The sequence below is a fragment of the Lissotriton helveticus genome, chromosome 10, assembly GCF_964261635.1.
Source record: "Lissotriton helveticus chromosome 10, aLisHel1.1, whole genome shotgun sequence".
Classification (NCBI taxonomy): domain Eukaryota; kingdom Metazoa; phylum Chordata; class Amphibia; order Caudata; family Salamandridae; genus Lissotriton; species Lissotriton helveticus.
This window is the reverse complement of record NC_136071.1, coordinates 197,796,562-197,815,077: the sequence shown is the minus strand read 5'-3', so window position 1 is coordinate 197,815,077 and position 18,516 is coordinate 197,796,562. Positions and strand designations below refer to the sequence as shown.

Below are 18,516 nucleotides of genomic sequence, written 5' to 3'. Positions count from 1 at the left end.
AAAATTACACTATCCCAAGTGGGTTGCGAGTCCTTAGTGTAGCTCGGTTCCGCTGATAGTGCTAATCCAAACGGCACCACCTGTCCCGAGTGCCACAGCGTCAAGTGGCGCCGCAGCGGGACTGCAGGGCAGCGAGGCTCCTTTCGCGGCTCAGGCGGGGCCGCCAAATATTTCAAACAAGAGTTGCCTGTAGAGAAAGGGCCAGCACAGGTAGGTATCATCAGCCAAATTTATTGAAGTAGCAGCGGAGACCAAGGCGACACAAGGATTTCAACAGAGTCCAGCTCCAGCCCGACGCGTTTCGTACAACAGCACTTCCTCATGGGCTCAGGGCGATGAAGGGTTTGCAGCATGGCAGTTCTTTGAAGCACATATATTCAATAATTAGTCCCGCCTCCATAGGCGTGGCCACCCAAGTGGCTTTCTGGGATATGTAGTGTTTCAAAATATTTTCCTCTCGTGAGTTGCCATGTTGCTAGCCTTGATACACAAAATTACACTATCCCAAGTGGGTTGCGAGTCCTTAGTGTAGCTCGGTTCCGCTGATAGTGCTAATCCAAACGGCACCACCTATCCCGAGTGCCACAGCGTCAAGTGGCGCCGCAGCGGGACTGCAGGGCAACAAGGCTCCTTTCGCGGCTCAGGCGGGGCCGCCAAACATTTCAAACAAGAGTTGCCTGTAGAGAAAGGGCCAGCACAGGTAGGTATCATCAGCCAAATTTATTGAAGTAGCAGCGGAGACCAAGGCAACACAAGAATTTCAACAGAGTCCAGCTCCAGCCCGACGCGTTTCGTACAACAGCACTTCCTCATGGGCTCAGGGCGATGAAGGGTTTGCAGCATGGCAGTTCTTTGAAGCACATATATTCAATAATTAGTCCCGCCTCCATAGGCGTGGCCACCCAAGTGGCTTTCTGGGATATGTAGTGTTTCAAAATATTTTCCTCTCGTGAGTTGCCATGTTGCTAGCCTTGATACACAAAATTACACTATCCCAAGTGGGTTGCGAGTCCTTAGTGTAGCTCGGTTCCGCTGATAGTGCTAATCCAAACGGCACCACCTGTCCCGAGTGCCACAGCGTCAAGTGGCGCCGCAGCGGGACTGCAGGGCAGCGAGGCTCCTTTCGCGGCTCAGGCGGGGCCGCCAAACATTTCAAACAAGAGTTGCCTGTAGAGAAAGGGCCAGCACAGGTAGGTATCATCAGCCAAATTTATTGAAGTAGCAGCGGAGACCAAGGCAACACAAGGATTTCAACAGAGTCCAGCTCCAGCCCGACGCGTTTCGTACAACAGCACTTCCTCATGGGCTCAGGGCGATGAAGGGTTTGCAGCATGGCAGTTCTTTGAAGCACATATATTCAATAATTAGTCCCGCCTCCATAGGCGTGGCCACCCAAGTGGCTTTCTGGGATATGTAGTGTTTCTAAATATTTTCCTCTCGTGAGTTGCCATGTTGCTAGCCTTGATACACAAAATTACACTATCCCAAGTGGGTTGCGAGTCCTTAGTGTAGCTCGGTTCTGCTGATAGTGCTAATCCAAACGGCACCACCTGTCCCGAGTGCCACAGCGTCAAGTGGCGCCGCAGCGGGACTGCAGGGCAGCGAGGCTCCTTTCGCGGCTCAGGCGGGGCCGCCAAACATTTCAAACAAGAAAGCAAGGCTAGCAACATGGCAACTCACGAGAGGAAAATATTTTGAAACACTACATATCCCAGAAAGCCACTTGGGTGGCCACGCCTAGGGAGGCGGGACTAATTATTGAATATATGTGCTTCAAAGAACTGCCATGCTGCAAACCCTTCATCGCCCTGAGCCCATGAGGAAGTGCTGTTGTACGAAACGCGTCGGGCTGGAGCTGGACTCTGTTGAAATCCTTGTGTTGCCTTGGTCTCCGCTGCTACTTCAATAAATTTGGCTGATGATACCTACCTGTGCTGGCCCTTTCTCTACAGGCAACTCTTGTTTGAATATATATATATATATATATATATATATATATATATATATATAATTTCTATGGCAAAATGAAACCCCTCATTTTGTTCCTTTTCAAATTAAATGTATTAAGTGTTACCACTTTATTCCAATCAAGATGACTTCAGGTGTGCCATACTTTTGTCATAAGTAAGACTGTTAGCGTTCTAGTTGTTCTTTAGAACACTCTGGGACATTCTGTTATTGGGCTATAGTTGGGCTACATCTGGCTGATATTTGGGCTACATTTGGGCTCTTTTGTCTCTGGTGGCCATCTTGGGAGACTGCATATCAGAAATGTTTTAATGAAATATAAGAGTATTTGAGAAGTCACTCAAAATGGGCCCTAATTTTTCTTTCTTCAGCACTAATCATAATTTCTATGGCAAAATGAACCCCCTCATTTTGTTCCTTTGCAAATTAAATGTTTTAAGTGTTACCACTTTATTCCAATCAAGATGACTTCAGGTGTGCCATACTTTTGTCATAAGTAAGACTGTTAGCGCTCTAGTTGTTCTTTAGAACACTCTGGGACATTCTGTCATTGGGCTATAGTTGGGCTACATCTGGCTGATATTTGGGCTACATTTGTTTTTTTCTGTCTCTGGTGGCCATCTTTGGGCTACATTTGGGCTCAATGCCCAATGTAGCCCAATATATATTTTTTCAAAGTTAATTTTCGTAAAAACCACTGGAGCATATATCTTGAGACATAGCAAAGGCACATCGGGGTACCAGTCCCTACAATTTTGACAAGTTTGGTGGAAATCCATTCAGCCGTTCGGGCTAAAAGTGAGTCCAACCGCCCTATTGAAATTAACATGGGGAAAAAACGTTTTGGGACCCCCTTTTATCTCGGCCCCCGCTTGACGGATCCCCCCGAAACTGTCAGGGAAGGAGCGGAGCACAGCGAGGCAAAGTTAAGGAAAATTACAGGCAGATCCCTCATTCGGCGCCAAAGTTATTCCCAATAGAATGTTGCGGATTTCCTATGGAAAACGATCCTAACTATAACTACCTACTGGCAACCGCCAGTAGGTAATATACATTTTTTATTTTTTTTTGCAACTGAGTTTAGTAAGTTGTACATTGTTTTTTTCCAGCTGAAGTCTGTAATTGAAAAAGTGATTGCCCACTTCCAAGACTTTGCAGTTCTTTTCTCTGTGGTAAGTTGGATTTTATATTAGTGCATTTGCACAAATCTCATGGTTTCTAAAATGTGTACTATATTTTAGTCCTCTGCATGCAGCATTTATGAATACAGGTATAGCACTTCTAATGTCATGTCTCAGACTCTCCAGCTGTGCTCTCCTATACTTGTATGTTTTTGTTCTCCATCCCCTGGTCACCTGACACCTTTAATCTCCAGTAAGTAGAGTTCTTCCAAAACAATCTCCCCATTCCAGTGCCTGTTCTCCCCTCCACCCCAAGGATAAATTGCTTAAAAATTGCTATTTTACTCCTGAAAATGCAACAACATCATTCTTTTCTTAATTTTCTCTCCTGCCCTGAGTTTGTTCTCCGAGAGCCTGCCATCTCTACTTCTGCTCTCTTGTGACTTCGAAGAGCAGGACGACTTGCAGCCTAATTTCTGTCCTTTTCCTAGGCTTCGCATCTGCTTCTATAATTGGGAGTGCCGCAGATCAGCATGCTTTTGTTGACTTGGCTAAAGGAGTTTGTGACCCTTTTGGAGCTCCTTCTATGGAATATTCAGTATTTCTCCATGGTCCGTGTAGGTCCCTGTTCCTGTAGACAAAGGCTGATTGCAGGAACTGAATAAGACTCTCCAGATCAAGTGATGCGTGGCTTTCTAGCTCAACAAACTAGGAGCCCCACTGCTAATTCACCTTGATTCCAAATGATTTTCTGAAACGCCCTCTAAGGTTTTGAGTTTGCGAGCCCATCCGGCAGTGGGCAAATCTGAAGTGCAAGTGATGTTAGAAGAACCCCTTCTTCCTTGTAGACCTTGCTGTGCCCCACATTAAAATGGCTTTGTTAGTACACATTTCATAGATTCTTCAGAAGCTTGCTAGGAAGAGGGAGCAGAGATATCCATAAAACTATTAAGCAATTTGGAAAAATTAGGAAGCATAAAAGTGTAGATTTCTTTTGCACTGCAAAATGTATCCCAGTTTGTTTCGAAGGCCTTTGTCTGAACTGGAATGCAAGCTACAAAATTCTGGGCAAATACCTAAAAAAGGTTGACAGAGGAATTGAAAACCAATTGTCTGTTAAGTGTACATTTTTTAAAGCTAAAATAGCTCTGCTTCATGGGGGTAGGAAAGGGGAGGGAAGTGGAAATAATGGAATTTAAGATAGTGAAATGCAGGGCTTTTAGTTTTGATGGCCCTGGGTGGAACGCAAAAGCTGTATAAACATCTTCCTCAGCCATTATAACTGGGGTTGAAAGAGGCTCTAGAGTAAACATTGATGACAGTGTTGTTAGTTTGTGGACACCGTACTAGGCTTTATTTAATCATGCCTAGTGGGAATACGCAGTTCTATTGATCTATTTAGCTGTCACATGACTAAAATAATAGTGAAAGGATGCATATTGAAACTACCTGCATTTTGTTCTGTACTCTCAGGAACCATTTGGGCTTAAATAACTTTTCAAATATGCTTAGTTGTCCTATTTCAATATAAATTAATAACATTTTAAAGGTCTCATCTGGCAGCTGCTAAAAATTCACCATTCTTACTGTGGTCTTAAATCTTGAAATCTGAAGAGCCAGGCATGTGAATGCGTGCTTTGGCCTATATCAGGACAGTGTCTTTTGGTGGTGTACAAAGCCCATTACTCTACATTGCTTCACGGAAAATGAATTCATCTCTTCAACCATCATGTGTAAGATGAAGGCAGCTCTTTCTATGTAATTTTGCATACACTATGTTCTTGTCTCAGAGCTGGCTGCTGCTGCTGCAAAGTAGAGTGAACTGGAATAAGCAAATTGACAATATGGATGCTAAGATGAAGCAGTAAGTACCCTAGGAAGGTGACAAAGTTTTTGCTAACTTCGGGTGATAATTACAGAATTTGACCAATTCTACAATTTGCCTCCAATGGCTCGGACCTTTTCAGTGCAGACCCCCACAGTCTTAACCTCTGGCGCCATCATAGGAGCATGCAGAAGTCAACTGGCCAGTTGAATGGAGGTGGAGTTTGGGCCGATGCCTAGTTCACAAAGATCTCCATTTTAGCATAGATTTAATCTGACACTCATAGACTTATTCATGTGCAGAAGTGAAGTAAGCATATCGAGACCTCTTCTCTGTCGTTTTTCTTCAGTTACATCACCATCTGGGTATCATTAGCATGTATATTGAACTGCAGTGTGAACAACTTGATAATCCAAGCCATCGTGGGGGAGGAAGCATCCCTCTGCGGTTACGCAGTCACATCAGGTTGCAGCAGAGACAAACTGGCTAGATCTATCTTTTTCCAGGAAGTTGAGGACCATTTCCTCCCAACATTTGGCCGGAGCAAACATTCTCTAATATCCAGAAGTGTTAGTCTGTCCCATAAATGCAACAGGGACCTGAATGTTCATGTCTAATGGCTTTTGATGATCCAAGAGAATTTAACTGTTGGCAGACCCAGACCACTTCCTCCCTGACTGTACTGAAGATTGGCAGTTTTATAAAGAAAAACAGGCTGGCAATAGGTGGATCTGTCCTTGGAAATCAAAGCTGTACCTCACTTGCACTTCAGAATTGGAGTTGGAGGACTGTTGGATATTTCAAGATCAAATAACGATGAAGGCTGCAGAAAGAAATTAGCATTCATTGCAGAGTAAGATGGCCAAAGGCTTTTGCGTCGTGGTCGAAGACTATCCAGTTTTCCTAAAGCCATGTCATTTGTCTTGGTAGAAAACTAAGACAAATAGTTTTTGAGTTTTTCGTTTGCATTCGGTCACCAATCTTATTTCCCAGTCCGCATTAAGGAACTGTTTGAGATGGATTAAAAGCTAAGTTTGAAATGAATGGGGAACAGAGAAAGTGCAAAAAAGTCAACCAATGTCAGAATGAAAAAAGAGGCAAAGGCAGGTTAAGAGGAAAATACTATATATTTGGAAATGTTGACAACCTTTTCCTAGCATGACCTAAAAGACTATCAGTCCGTTACTGTGTCATTAGGATTATCTCCTCAGAGAGGTTCATTGCCCTTTTTCACTTGCTCTTAAAATGGTCAAAAAGAGTTTGGAAGGCAGTCTTTGATAATTGAGTGCCCCACATCTTATATAGCTGAATGGGGACCTATTTTCAAGAGGGGAGAGGATATGGGGATACACTCAGCCAGTAAAGAAACATGCTACCTTAATTTGTTTTGCACAATCTTGTATTTGGTTGACATTTATCAAGATCTGTGCAGGTCCCCAATAATTGTGGAGTTGTTCAGTGCGAGAGGGTACAATGTAACAATCCTTATTACCAGAAGTGCTATTCCCTCTACATAATTTGCATATCTTGTAGTCTGATTCTACCTGTGCACATTATAGTCTGGGGCCATGCAAGAACCTTGCCTTGTTGGCTTCTGTGTATTATTTAGCTTAAAATTCTTTTTTTCTTGAATCAACTATTACATTTAATTGTTCTGTCCCCATTTCCAATGTTGTTCTGCTGTTAAATAATTTCTTTTTTTCCTAGGGTCACCCTCTACATTCAATTTGTACATTTGGACTTCACTTTTCTTTATTGTATTACTTTGAGTGTGTTACATAATATTCACCAAACACCATATCTTATTTACTTTACCCATCTGCACTCTTGTTGGTTTCAGTGTTCTTTGCTCTGGTTCTCCTGTCTTTGGTCTGTCTGAAGCAATTCTCTTCTTTGATATAAAACAAGAATGCATCCATAAACTTGTAGTCACCTAGCTTGTCCAAGATTCTTTTATTAGTTGGCTGTCATAACTTGCTACACCCTCCCCATCCCCTGGCAGCTTCTTAAATTATATCTGTACTTACATCCTGGTCTCTTGGATAGCACATAGCACGTCCTGATCTCTTGGGTGGGCCTAATGTTTTGTTAGGGTTGGAAGATCTCCGAAATAACTGTCTGATTTGGGACCATTATAGTGGTGTCTTGAGGGTTTCACAATCAGTGCGGCCACCAGCCCATGGGCCAATTGAATAATTTGAAACAAAAAGTAGCAACATATACATAACCATGTCTACATTCTATGTTTTGGCCTTGTCTAAATGCAAAACTACCAAACTGCAAAAAGATTTTAAAGCTTGGTATTAGCCTTACATTTGCCTTCCCTACTCAATTTCACATGGAAAAAGCAATAGCTTAACATGAAATTGCAAATCAGATTCAAACCCACAGGCACAATCATTGTTGAGTAAACTTCTCAATACTTTCACAACAGTAGAACCGTAACTTCCTTTCATGATTTACCATCATGTAGCCTAAAGGAGGCTCAGCCTAAAGATACCCTAATTTTCACAAGCGAGGGAATGAGACACATACTCCCCATAGCTAACCAGAGGCTGTAGAACTCCCAAACATTTGTCATGCAAACAGTCAAGCCCTCACCAAATTTAAAGAATCCTAAAAATGGTTCTCTCTATAATGATGATGAATGAACAGTCCAGGAAGACCAAAAGCAAGCAAAAGAAGCAATGAAAAATGAAGTAAGAGCTTGGGCACCCACAGTTTAAAGCATTATACAAAATAAATGCAGAGCAATGCAACGACTAGCATACTTTGGATGTATAGAATTATAATTGTATATCTGGGCCATATGTACAAATGCATGCTGCATTACCCCACACCTCGCTTAAACATCAGTTTATCCCTTGTTAGTATGTTATTCACTACTAAAGTGTTGTTTGCAGGGGTGTAATATATGCTCCCGCAACCCCTGCGGTAGATGGGGACCTGCAACCCTTCAGTTGCCCCCATGCAGCCCAAGGCCTATGAAAATCTGTGAAGTATGTGAGACTTAAGGGCTACTATTTACATTATGCAGGGGGCCCCATCATTTTGCAGTATGCCACTGCATCGGGAGCCCTCATTTCAATTAGTCTGACCCTTATACCTGCAGGAAAAAACAATCATGTTGACGGGGCTGAGTTGGGAAAGAAGGCCTCTATACATAAATATATATCGCAACTGCATAAGTGCATATGTTGGGAAGCACACACCTCGAAGAGAGGATATACATTTGCATTAATTAAAAGAAACAAGAGGCACCCTTGTTTGGCTCATGAACTGAACAATTTCCATGAACACTTTTGTTTATTTATTGCACATTTCATTTTTTCAAAGGACTACTCACAGTAAAGCATGGTGTTTAGAATTAATTCATTTCCTGACACAAAATGTCTTTTTTTTTCTCCAGGAGAAATTCTTACCTTTCTTGGACATGTTCCAGAAGGAGACTGTGAGGGTGGAGGTCTGCAAGTGTATAATGGAAGCTTTCATCAGGCACGTATAATGTATTCTAATGAATTGAAGTGCTGCCTGGAAAATCAAAGCCTACCAGTGAAGACTTTTGGATGAAAACTAACAAACTGCTTCATGTGCCCCATGGCATTCGGAAGATATTCTTTGTAGCTTAGGCTTGAAAAATGTAAAATTATTTTTGAGAGTGAGATTTAACTGCATAGCTGTGAATGTATTCCCAGTCGCCAATTACAGTTTCAGCTGTAGGGCATGTAAAGAAATATTAATTTGATGTAAAATTGTGCTGCCAGCAAGGCCAAAGGACATTTTCATTTATCTTCTGTAGTGTTTTTCATTAAGATCTTGAAAGACCCAGGTGTAACCTAATTAGTCTTTGCAGCATGCCTTTATAAAGTTTTATGTAACAGTTTAGTTTAATGATGAATCCACTTCTGCATGCTTAAACTTGAGATACAGCCATGAGATACAAAGAATTCTACAAGAGATACATAACAAATAGAGAAGACAGTGGTATCTTAATCACACCATATGTGTGTATCAGCCACCTGCAACATTTGGGAAGATTTTTTCTAAAATTTGTATAGCTACGTAATTGGGTGGCAGTGTTTTCCCAAAGGCTTCCATTGTTCATTCTCAAAGGTCCACCCTATATTATCACTGTTTGTACAGAGAGGGTCAAGCATGTTGTAATCCGAGGCATGGTCGCAGTGGAGAGGTTGCTTAGACTTGCCACTGTTTAAAATATTGAGTTGTGAGAGCAGTGTTTTTTATTCTTTATTAAGAAGCTCTAGCTAGGCAGTTTGCTTCCCCATGGGTAAAAGGTATTCACACAAGGCTTTTCTCCAATACCTCAGGGATATTCTTTCTGTGTAAAGAGTAATTGTTACAAGTATAGAAGGCCAACCAAAGTTGGAACAGAAAATAACAGAAAAAGGCAGTTGTCCTTCCAAAAAGATTCCTAGGTGCCTGCTGCAATCCTGCTTATATTATGGCAGAACGTTGCCAAAGAGCAATAATATACCTTTAATTAGTCCATTGTATTGGTTACTAGAAGGTCTGTCCATGTAGAAGCATATTTGTCATTGGTATGAAATGTCTGACTGATCCCATAGGTTTTTGGCAGAATTTACATGTTTATATTGATTGCTCTAAAATTTGTGTACGATCATTAGTTGGTATTCTGCGCCCCCTTCTCTTTTTTCAAGTACAAATGTTGTTAGGAGTTCTTTTGCATAAAATGTTTCTCTGAAAGCATAATTCATGCATTATATTTTACAGAAATCAGCAAGAATTGACCAAGGATCCTGTCATACTAAACGCTCTACTGCATGTGTGTAAGACCATGCATGACTCTGTAAAGTAAGATCAAGTTATGAACCAAAATATTACATTATTATGTGGTTTTGCATGATCTAGAAAATGTGGAACGTTGTCCGATTCAGATGATGGTTATGTATCCCAAAGTTGTTTCTTATTGTGCACTCATGTTAAAGTATGTTTTATATCTCACAAGTAGGGTTTCTATCAATACCTTTTTCTACTCATTCATGTTATATATGTTAATCCTAACTGTACTATTCAAAATAATTGTAAATAGCACTTCTGTTCAGAAAATTACATTGATGGTGTCAAATATTGTTTACATTTAAACTCAACCTACTGGTCATTCTTAGTGCATATGTAACTTTATTGAGACTACGTGAAACTTGGTTGAAGTCTACTTTTGATTTTTTCAGCCACATATTCACTTTAATCAATCTGAAGGGGCATCTTTTATGACAGTGCTAGAACTGGAATACAAAAATGCCAGAGAACTTACATTTGCAGGGACTAATGGTATGTGTCAGTGGCCACAATCATAGCTTTTTTCAAGACTAATTTTAAATAGCACATTGGTGTGGGTTAGTGGTTACACTCACTATTTAACCTCTTCCACGCTCATGACGAGCTGGGCTCGTCATGGTGTAGCCTCCTCGCACGCTCATGACGAGCCCAGCTCGTCATGAACAATGGAAAATGTGGGATCCCAGCACCGGGGGGGAAAACGCATAGCAGCCAAGTGGTTAAGGACTAACTGATGCACATAAGCATCATATTAAACAATTATTCTGTGATCTGAAGGTTAACTCATTAATTATCATAAATCAGTGCATGAAACTGTTTTGGAGAGTTCTGTTACCCTAACAGGTTATCCTGGCACTATCAGTTAGCCAGGGAAGGTAGCAGCTGGCGCTAGTGAGGGAACAGGTAGGTTTTAAGTTTTTTTCTGGAAGCATGCGAGGTTGGAATCAATCCGGAAAGTCTTGTGGGCGAATCTCTCATAGATTAGCAGCCAAAAAATGGGAAGGAGTGACCTCCTATTCTGTCCCTCCTGGAGGAGGCTGGTTAGAGAAGAACCTAAGGTTCTATAACAAACATATGGAGAGATTATTGTTTTTGTAGTCTCTTTATTGGTTTACAAAAAATACATTAAAAAACAACCCTTTAGAGCATCAGCATTTCCACATATATTGAAATTGGAAAAAGAAAGACATCAATAGTTACAATTTCCCATCTTTCCACCCCCCTTCACTGCTCCCGTCGTGCCCTGATAAAATATAAAACGCCACCTATAGTCAATGAAACAGAACCGATATTCTGAGCCCTACGGTCCCACGTAACTGTGAACAGTTCATTCGGTCCCTCCAATGGGAGAGCCGCAATGCTAAACTAGTTTATACATATATGTAATCTCTAATTTCTGCTGTGCTCAACCCCAACAGGGTCTCCTACTGGCCATCTTCCTTCACCTGCCCACAAACTAACTCATTCTAGGTTACGATGCCTGTTCTCCTCTCACCCTTCCCTCTGCATACACACCAGGTCCTGGGGTTTCACTCTAGTCAGCCAGCATTGCCGCCAATGCAACCAGATCATCTCCTATTTTTTAACCCTATTGTACATGTTTCGTCAGCACTAACTGTGCCACCGCCCATTCTGACATATCGTGGAGTCAGTCTGAGTACCTTGTGGAAGTAGCCCCCATGAATTTAAATGCAATACGGCCTTTTGCAAGCAAGAATCCCAGTTGATGAAATTTCCGGCTTAGTATCTTGTTCTCCGGCTTCGGTATCAGGCCCAATAGAACCATAGGTGGTGTGGGTTGCAGGTCCCAACCAGTAGCCCTATAGAGACTCTCTACTATGCTCTCCCAGTATTGTGTTAGAGATGGACACTGCCACACCACATGCATAAAATCTGCTGCAGGGCTCCCACACCAGGCACATCTGTCTGTCCACGTATTCTAAATAGTATGCAGGGTTTTAGGTGAGAGATACACCTGGTGTTTGTAATTATATTGAATCAGTTTTAACCGTGCTTTTGAAGCGACAGTCTGAACACCAGCATGGAACTTTTCCCACTTCCGGGCAAGTAGGGGTTCCTCCAAGGCTTCTTCCCACCTCCGCGGGCTTTAGGTATTATTCTCGGTAGGTCATCTGTTAGCGCCCAATAAATGTGTGAAGTCAATTTACACCCTCACGCCAGCGATATAAGTGATACCAACATTGTCAATGGCGCCTCTACAGATAGAGATTTGATGAAGGAAAACTGGCCCCATTTTTGGAGCGCAATGTGACAGATGCACAAAGCCTTAAAGATCGACCACTTGGCAACTAGAAGCTAGTTGAGGGCAGAAAGGTGGTGACTGATGGTAGGGTTAGGAGACAACCTTATCGTAAGAAGTGCAGCATTGTTCTGAATTGCTTAAAGATTTTGTGTACACTAGGCAGGGAGTCCAAGGTAAAGAAAGCCTCTATTGTGTAGTTGTGGAATCTGCTATCATATCATCCAACACAAGCTCAATCCAAATATCTATCCTTTCCATGTATAGTCTCCTGTTTCTGCACGCGGTCTACAGTGCCATCTGCCATCATATGTTTTCCTCGATTTCCCCCAAGAGCATGACTCTCCCCACATGCCTCCCTCTCTGATGGACATGACACACACTTCTTCCTGTGTGCTCTAGTCATGACTTGCCATCATCTATCTGGAATGATCCCCACTCAAAAATGTGGTCACCCTACAAATTGATAATGCTAGGTCCCCACCTGTCCCTTTTGACTTTGCAAACCTCAAGTCTGTGTCAACTTTGAAAGAACGTACGTGGTGCTTCTGTGCACTCTGATCTTAGGAGATGTTTAGTGACCATCCATCTATATGTAGATGATTCCCAATTGTACAAAAGAGAAAATTCTCTGGACACCTTCACCGCCGCCGAACACCTCCACTTCCAGATACACACCGACCCCAAGACGACCCTCAGAGGCACCCTCATCTACAGACCCCCGGGACCACGCACACAATTCAGCGAAGACATCGCAGACTTCATCAACCCGCACGCCCTCGCCTCCTTTGATTACATCCTCCTAGGGGACCTCAACTTCTACCTGGAGAACAACAATGACAGCAACACCACCACCCTGCTGGACAACCTCGCCAACCTCGGACTCAAGCAACTGGTGAACACCCCCACCCACTACGCCGGCGACACACTTGACCCCGTCTTCTCCTCCAGCAAGCACATCTCCTTCAGCCACTCCACCGGACTTCATTGGACTGATCACAGCTGCGTCCACTTCAGCTTCAGGAGAAACACGACCCACCACCACCCACAACAGGTTCCTCGCCGGAGCTGGAGCAAGATCACCGCCGAGCAGCTCACCTCCTCCCTCCGCCAGAACCCTCCCGCCAGGACTACGGACCCCAACGAGGCAGCCAGCAACCTCACACAGTGGCTGACCGCCTGCGCCGACGACCTCGCACCACTAAAGAACCCTCCCAGCAGGCCCGGCAGCAAGAAAGCCCCCTGGTTCACCGACGAACTCAAGGACTCCAAGAAGAACTGCCGCACCCTCGAGAAAGCCTGGCGCCGCGACCAGACCTCAGACAACATGACCGCCCTCAAGCACGCCACCCGCAAGCACCACCAGCTGATCCGCACCACCAAGAAGACAGCATTCAAAGAACGACTGGACAACAAAGCCCACGACAGCAAGGAACTCTTCAGCATCGTCAAAGAGCTCTCCAACCCCAGCGCCGGAAACAACGACATCACTCCCTCGCAAGACCTCTGCGACTCACTCGCCTCGTTCTTCCACCGCAAGATCGCCGACATACACAACAGCTTCGGCGCACCAACCACGCGCCCAACCTCCGAACCAACGCCCCCACCACCACCCCCTGCAACTGGAACCCGGTCAGCACCAAAGACACCACCCGCACGATGAACACCATCCACTCCGGATCACCAACCGACCCCTGCCCCCACCACATCTTCAACAAGGCCGACTCAATCATCGCACCCCAACTGCGGGACATCATCAACACCTCCTTCCACACTGCCACCTTCCCGGAGAGCTGGAAGCACGCCGAGCTCAGCGCCCTCCTGAAGAAACCAACAGCGGACCCCACCGACCTCAAGAACTTCCGCCCCATCTCGCTCCTCCCTTTTCCTGCCAAAGTCATCGAGAAGACCGTCAACAGACAGCTCGCCGCCTTCCTCGAGACAAATGGATCCCTCGACCCCTCGCAGTCCGGTTTCCGAGCCAACCACAGCACCGAGACCGCCCTGATCACAGCCACCGATGACATCAGATCCCTGCTCGACAACGGGGAAACAGCAGCCCTCATCCTCCTGGACCTCTCCGCAGCATTCGACACTGTCTGCCACCGCACCCTAGTACAGCGCCTCAGCAACATCGGAATCCAAGAGAAGGCACTGGAGTGGATCATCTCGTTCCTCGCCGGAAGAACCCAGAGAGTCTGCCTCCCCCGTTCAGATCCGAGGCCACCGAAGTCATTTGCGGCGTACCACAAGGATCATCACTGAGCCCAACCCTCTTCAACATCTACATGAGCCCCCTCGCAGCCATCGCACGCCAACACAACCTCAACATCATCTCCTACGCCGATGATACCCCACTGATCCTCTCCCTCACCAACGACCCCGCCACCACCAGAACCAGCCTACACGAAGGGATGAAAGACGTCGCCGAGTGGATGAAGAACAGCCGCCTGAAACTGAACTCAGACAAGACGGAAGTCCTCATCCTGGGATCATCGCCCTCCACCTGGGACGACTCCTGGTGGCCCCCTGCCCTGGGCACCACTCCCAAGCCAACGGACCACGCACGCAACTTGGGCTTCATCCTGGACTCCTCCCTCTCGATGACCAGACAAGTCAACGCCGTCTCCTCATCGTGCTTCAACACCATGCGTATGCTCCGTAAGATCTTCCGATGGATCCCCACCGAGACCAGGAAGACCGTCACCCAGGCACTCGTCACCAGCCGACTGGACTACGGGAACACCCTCTACGCCGGAACCACAGCCAAACTTCAGAAAAGACTCCCAACACATCCAGAACGCCTCCGCACGACTCGTCCTGGACATCCCCCGACACAGCCACATCTCCGGCCACCTGAGAGACCTGCACTGGCTCCCCGTCAGCAAGAGGATCACGTTCAGGCTCCTCACCCACGCACTCAAGGCTCTCCACGACCTGGACCCCAAGTACCTCAACGACCGCCTGACCTTCTACATGCCCACCCGCCAGCTACGATCGACCAGCCTGGCCCTCGCCGCTGTACCACGCATCCGCAGAGCCACCGCCGGAGGAAGATCCTTCTCGTACCTGGCAGCCAAGACTTGGAACTCCCTCCCCATCCACCTTCGGCTCACCCAGGACCATCTTTCCTTCAGGAAGCAACTCAAGACCTGGCTGTTCGAGCAGTAACGAACCCCTCTCCCCCAGCGCCTTGAGACCCTTCCGGGTGAGTAGCGCGCTATACAAATGTTATGATTGATTGATTGATTGATTTTAAGTTTGGTGGCTTTCACACCAACCATTTTCGACTTTCCATTCAAACTATGTGGGACAGTGGCAACAACAAGGTCACTGTCATTGTAGTGTTAGTGTAAGGGTTGAATCCTAGGAACACTCGAACCTTATCAACACAACGTGATTACATGACAGTAGTTGATTTGCTTTGCACTGCAGTAAACTAGAAATCAGACTGTCTCCTTTTCCATTGTGTTCCCTCAATGGAGTGATGGCAGTGGTGAGATGAATGCAGCTGCAGAGTCTAGCAATTATTTTTATAAAATATGGAGGTACACAGTCAGTTTTGTCCAATGACATAATAAGCAGATGCTCATAGGTACCATGTGGAACTCGAAAATCATCTTGAAATCCAGTTTGTAAAAAACTAAGTAATTTAAATGTTTTGCACAGGCTTAATCTATGTCACTATGCTGCGCTAAAATGTATGCACAAAAATAGGTATGCATTATCTTGAAATGGGTGAGAAGAATATCTTTTTAAGTGCGAAATTAACATTTTAATGTTGATCGACAAAATTGATCTTGGAACACGAGGAGAAACAAATATACTAGAATAATGTCAGTACTGCAAATATGGCCCATCGTACACAAAGGGTTGGCAAGCAGAGGCTCCAACTCTCAATTTGTGAGTAGTGCAGTACCCAATAAGAATAAGATGGAGAAGTAACAATATTTAGAAAAGCATCTCTTTTTTTTAAATTATATTTTATTGCAGAGTTATAAACAGTAGGAAAAAGTAAACAGCCAGTGCACTTGTGGGCCCCCCCCAGCCAATAACAGTTCACAGTTGTACACAGCCTTTTAGCCCGCATCCCGGAGGCCGGGCGGCATATCAGATCGCTCTAGAGGAGCACAGCACAGTGTACGTCCCATTGGAACCCTGGCATAAGGTCGTCCTACACATCTGCTTTTACCCCCCCACCCACAACAACACCATTCCCGTCAGCCATCCCCGCAATATCAACACAATAGCCCCCATCGGGACCTGCTCTAGGCTATTCGGCCTTCGTGACAGGCCGTCCCATCCACCCAGTCCGCCCGCCGCTCAATACCCCTTGTCCCAGTGGACCCAGGCCTCCCTCAGCAATCCTCCAATGGCTTCCGGCCCCCCCAAACCCCTCTACAACTAACCCCCCAACACCCCCCCCCCTTGGCAACTGCTAAGGTGTGTGTTTCACTCAACCGAACTGGATGGTTCCATTACAGTGCACATTGACATATTACTGTGTTCGCCCCGTGGTGTCCATCGGCTTAGTCCTCGCCGTCCCCATCCTCAACCAAAGCATCACGCAGAGCCTGTACCACTAACTCCCATGCACGCGCCGCATCCAGAGCCTTCTCATTCCCTAACTTCACTGCCTGCTTCATCCGGAGCACGCTCTCGCAGTCAGACCATCGCAGCAACTCATTCTTCCATCTACGCAGTGAGGGACCCCCCCTGGCCTTCCAGTGCCACGATATTTCCCTTTGAGCCAATATCAGCCCCAGATCTATGAATTTACTGGTCACCTTGGTGTGCTTAGTATGCGGGAACCAGAGCAATAGACACGTCGCCATGTCGAACTCCACCTCTCTGTCAGTCACTTCATTCAGGAGTTCCCCTACCTCAGCCCAATAAGTCCCTAGTCGTGGACACCCCCAAAACAAATGGTCCATGTCCGCCCCAAGGGACGAGCACCGGGGGCAACAGGCATCCAGCACCCGAAAGTGCCGCTGTAATTTCTCTGGAGTTAGGTATGCCCTGTGGAGCACATAAAAATGGACCTGCTGAAAGCGCGCGTTCCTGGTGCCCTTCCACGTGCGTCGCAGGATATGGCCCCATGCCGTGTCCGGTATGGGCCGGCCAACGCTCCCCTCCCATTTAGCCTTGAGCACATGGAGTGGTTCCAGCCCGTCGTTCAGCATCCTATTATGGAGGCACGTCACAGCTTTGAACGTACCAGCCGCCATCACCACATATTGGCATGCCATAGTCGTCGCCGGTTCCAGGAGCCCCCCTTTCCAGTGCTTCTGCATGGCAGCCACTACAGCCGCGTGTAGGAGGAAGCCCCCCTCAGGCAGTCCGAACTGGTCCCGGAGCACATCGAACGGTGCCAACGCCCCATCGACATACAAGTCACCCACCACCTGCAATCCCGCGACCTCCCAATCTATCAACGGGGACCAATCCCCTCCGTGCGGCAAAGCCGTCAACATCCCGATCGGAATCTCCGGGGCATAAGGCCGCGACGCCTTCGCTCTCCGGAGGCTCCTCTGCCAGCACAGTCGGAGCGTCCGCTCCTCCATGGTGAGGGCCCGTAAGTCGAGCCGTTGCTGCATAATGATGTACGACAGCACGTGGCGCTGTATCCCCCGTCCCCGGTCCTCTTCCGGCCCCCTGAATACCCTGGCCACGTTCTGCGTAAGGACCTGCAATTGCGCCGCTAAATAATACAGCTCCAGGTCGGGCACGGCCATGCCCCCCTCCAACTTGGGGCGAAGTAGCGTGCTTAAGGCTATCCTGCGACGGCCATGCCCCCACAGAAAGCCAATAAACATCGACCGCAGTTCCCTAAACACCCCCTGGGGAATCCAGACAGGGAGCGTTCGGAAATAATAAAGGAAGCGGGGGAGCGCCACCATCTTCAACAATGCTATCCTGCCCAGTACAGTCAGCGGGAGGGTCGACCAGAAGGACAAGCTGCCCCGCAGGGACCGGACACAACGGCCAATGTTACCCTCTAAAAGGTCAGTAGCCGAATGATAAATGCGGACACCCAAGTAGGTGATGCAAGAGGGTTCCCACTCCACCCCCAGATCGTCGCTAGGGGCTGGCGATCCCGCTCTCAGCGGAAACACACAGGTCTTCGCCCAGTTGACCTTAAGGCCCGACAGTCGGCCAAACTCAGACAACAGATCCATCGCTCCAACCAGGGCCCCCGAAGTATCAGCTAGGTACAGGAGCAGGTCATCCGCATAGAGCGATATATAATGCCATCGCCCATCACTCACGATTCCCGCGTAACGGTCGCCGGACCTCGCATGGACCGCCAAGGGTTCCATCGCCAGGGCAAACAACAGAGGGGAGAGAGAGCATCCCTGTCGTGTACCTCTGCCCACCGGATACGCGGCAGATATCATGCCGCCCAACCGAACTCTCGCCGTCGCCGAGTCATACAAGACCCTCGTCCACCTCCGAAACCCATCTCCCATGCCAAACCGCTCCAGCACTCCATCCAAGAAAGGCCATTCCAAACTATCGAAGGC

The 18,516-nt window shown here is 46.5% G+C and overlaps 1 protein-coding gene across 2 annotated transcripts in view; it reads left to right on the top strand.

The window, feature by feature from the left end:
- The window catches only part of VPS35L (VPS35 endosomal protein sorting factor like), a 479,692-nt gene that overhangs the window by 245,297 nt on the left and 215,879 nt on the right, over positions 1–18,516 (top strand). For both annotated transcript variants that reach the window (XM_078665104.1, XM_078665105.1), the window contains exons 20-22: positions 3,078–3,140; positions 8,324–8,409; positions 9,667–9,747. In XM_078665104.1, the coding sequence (XP_078521230.1) occupies positions 3,078–3,140; positions 8,324–8,409; positions 9,667–9,747 (230 nt within the window). The remainder of the gene's footprint in view (positions 1–3,077; positions 3,141–8,323; positions 8,410–9,666; positions 9,748–18,516) is intronic.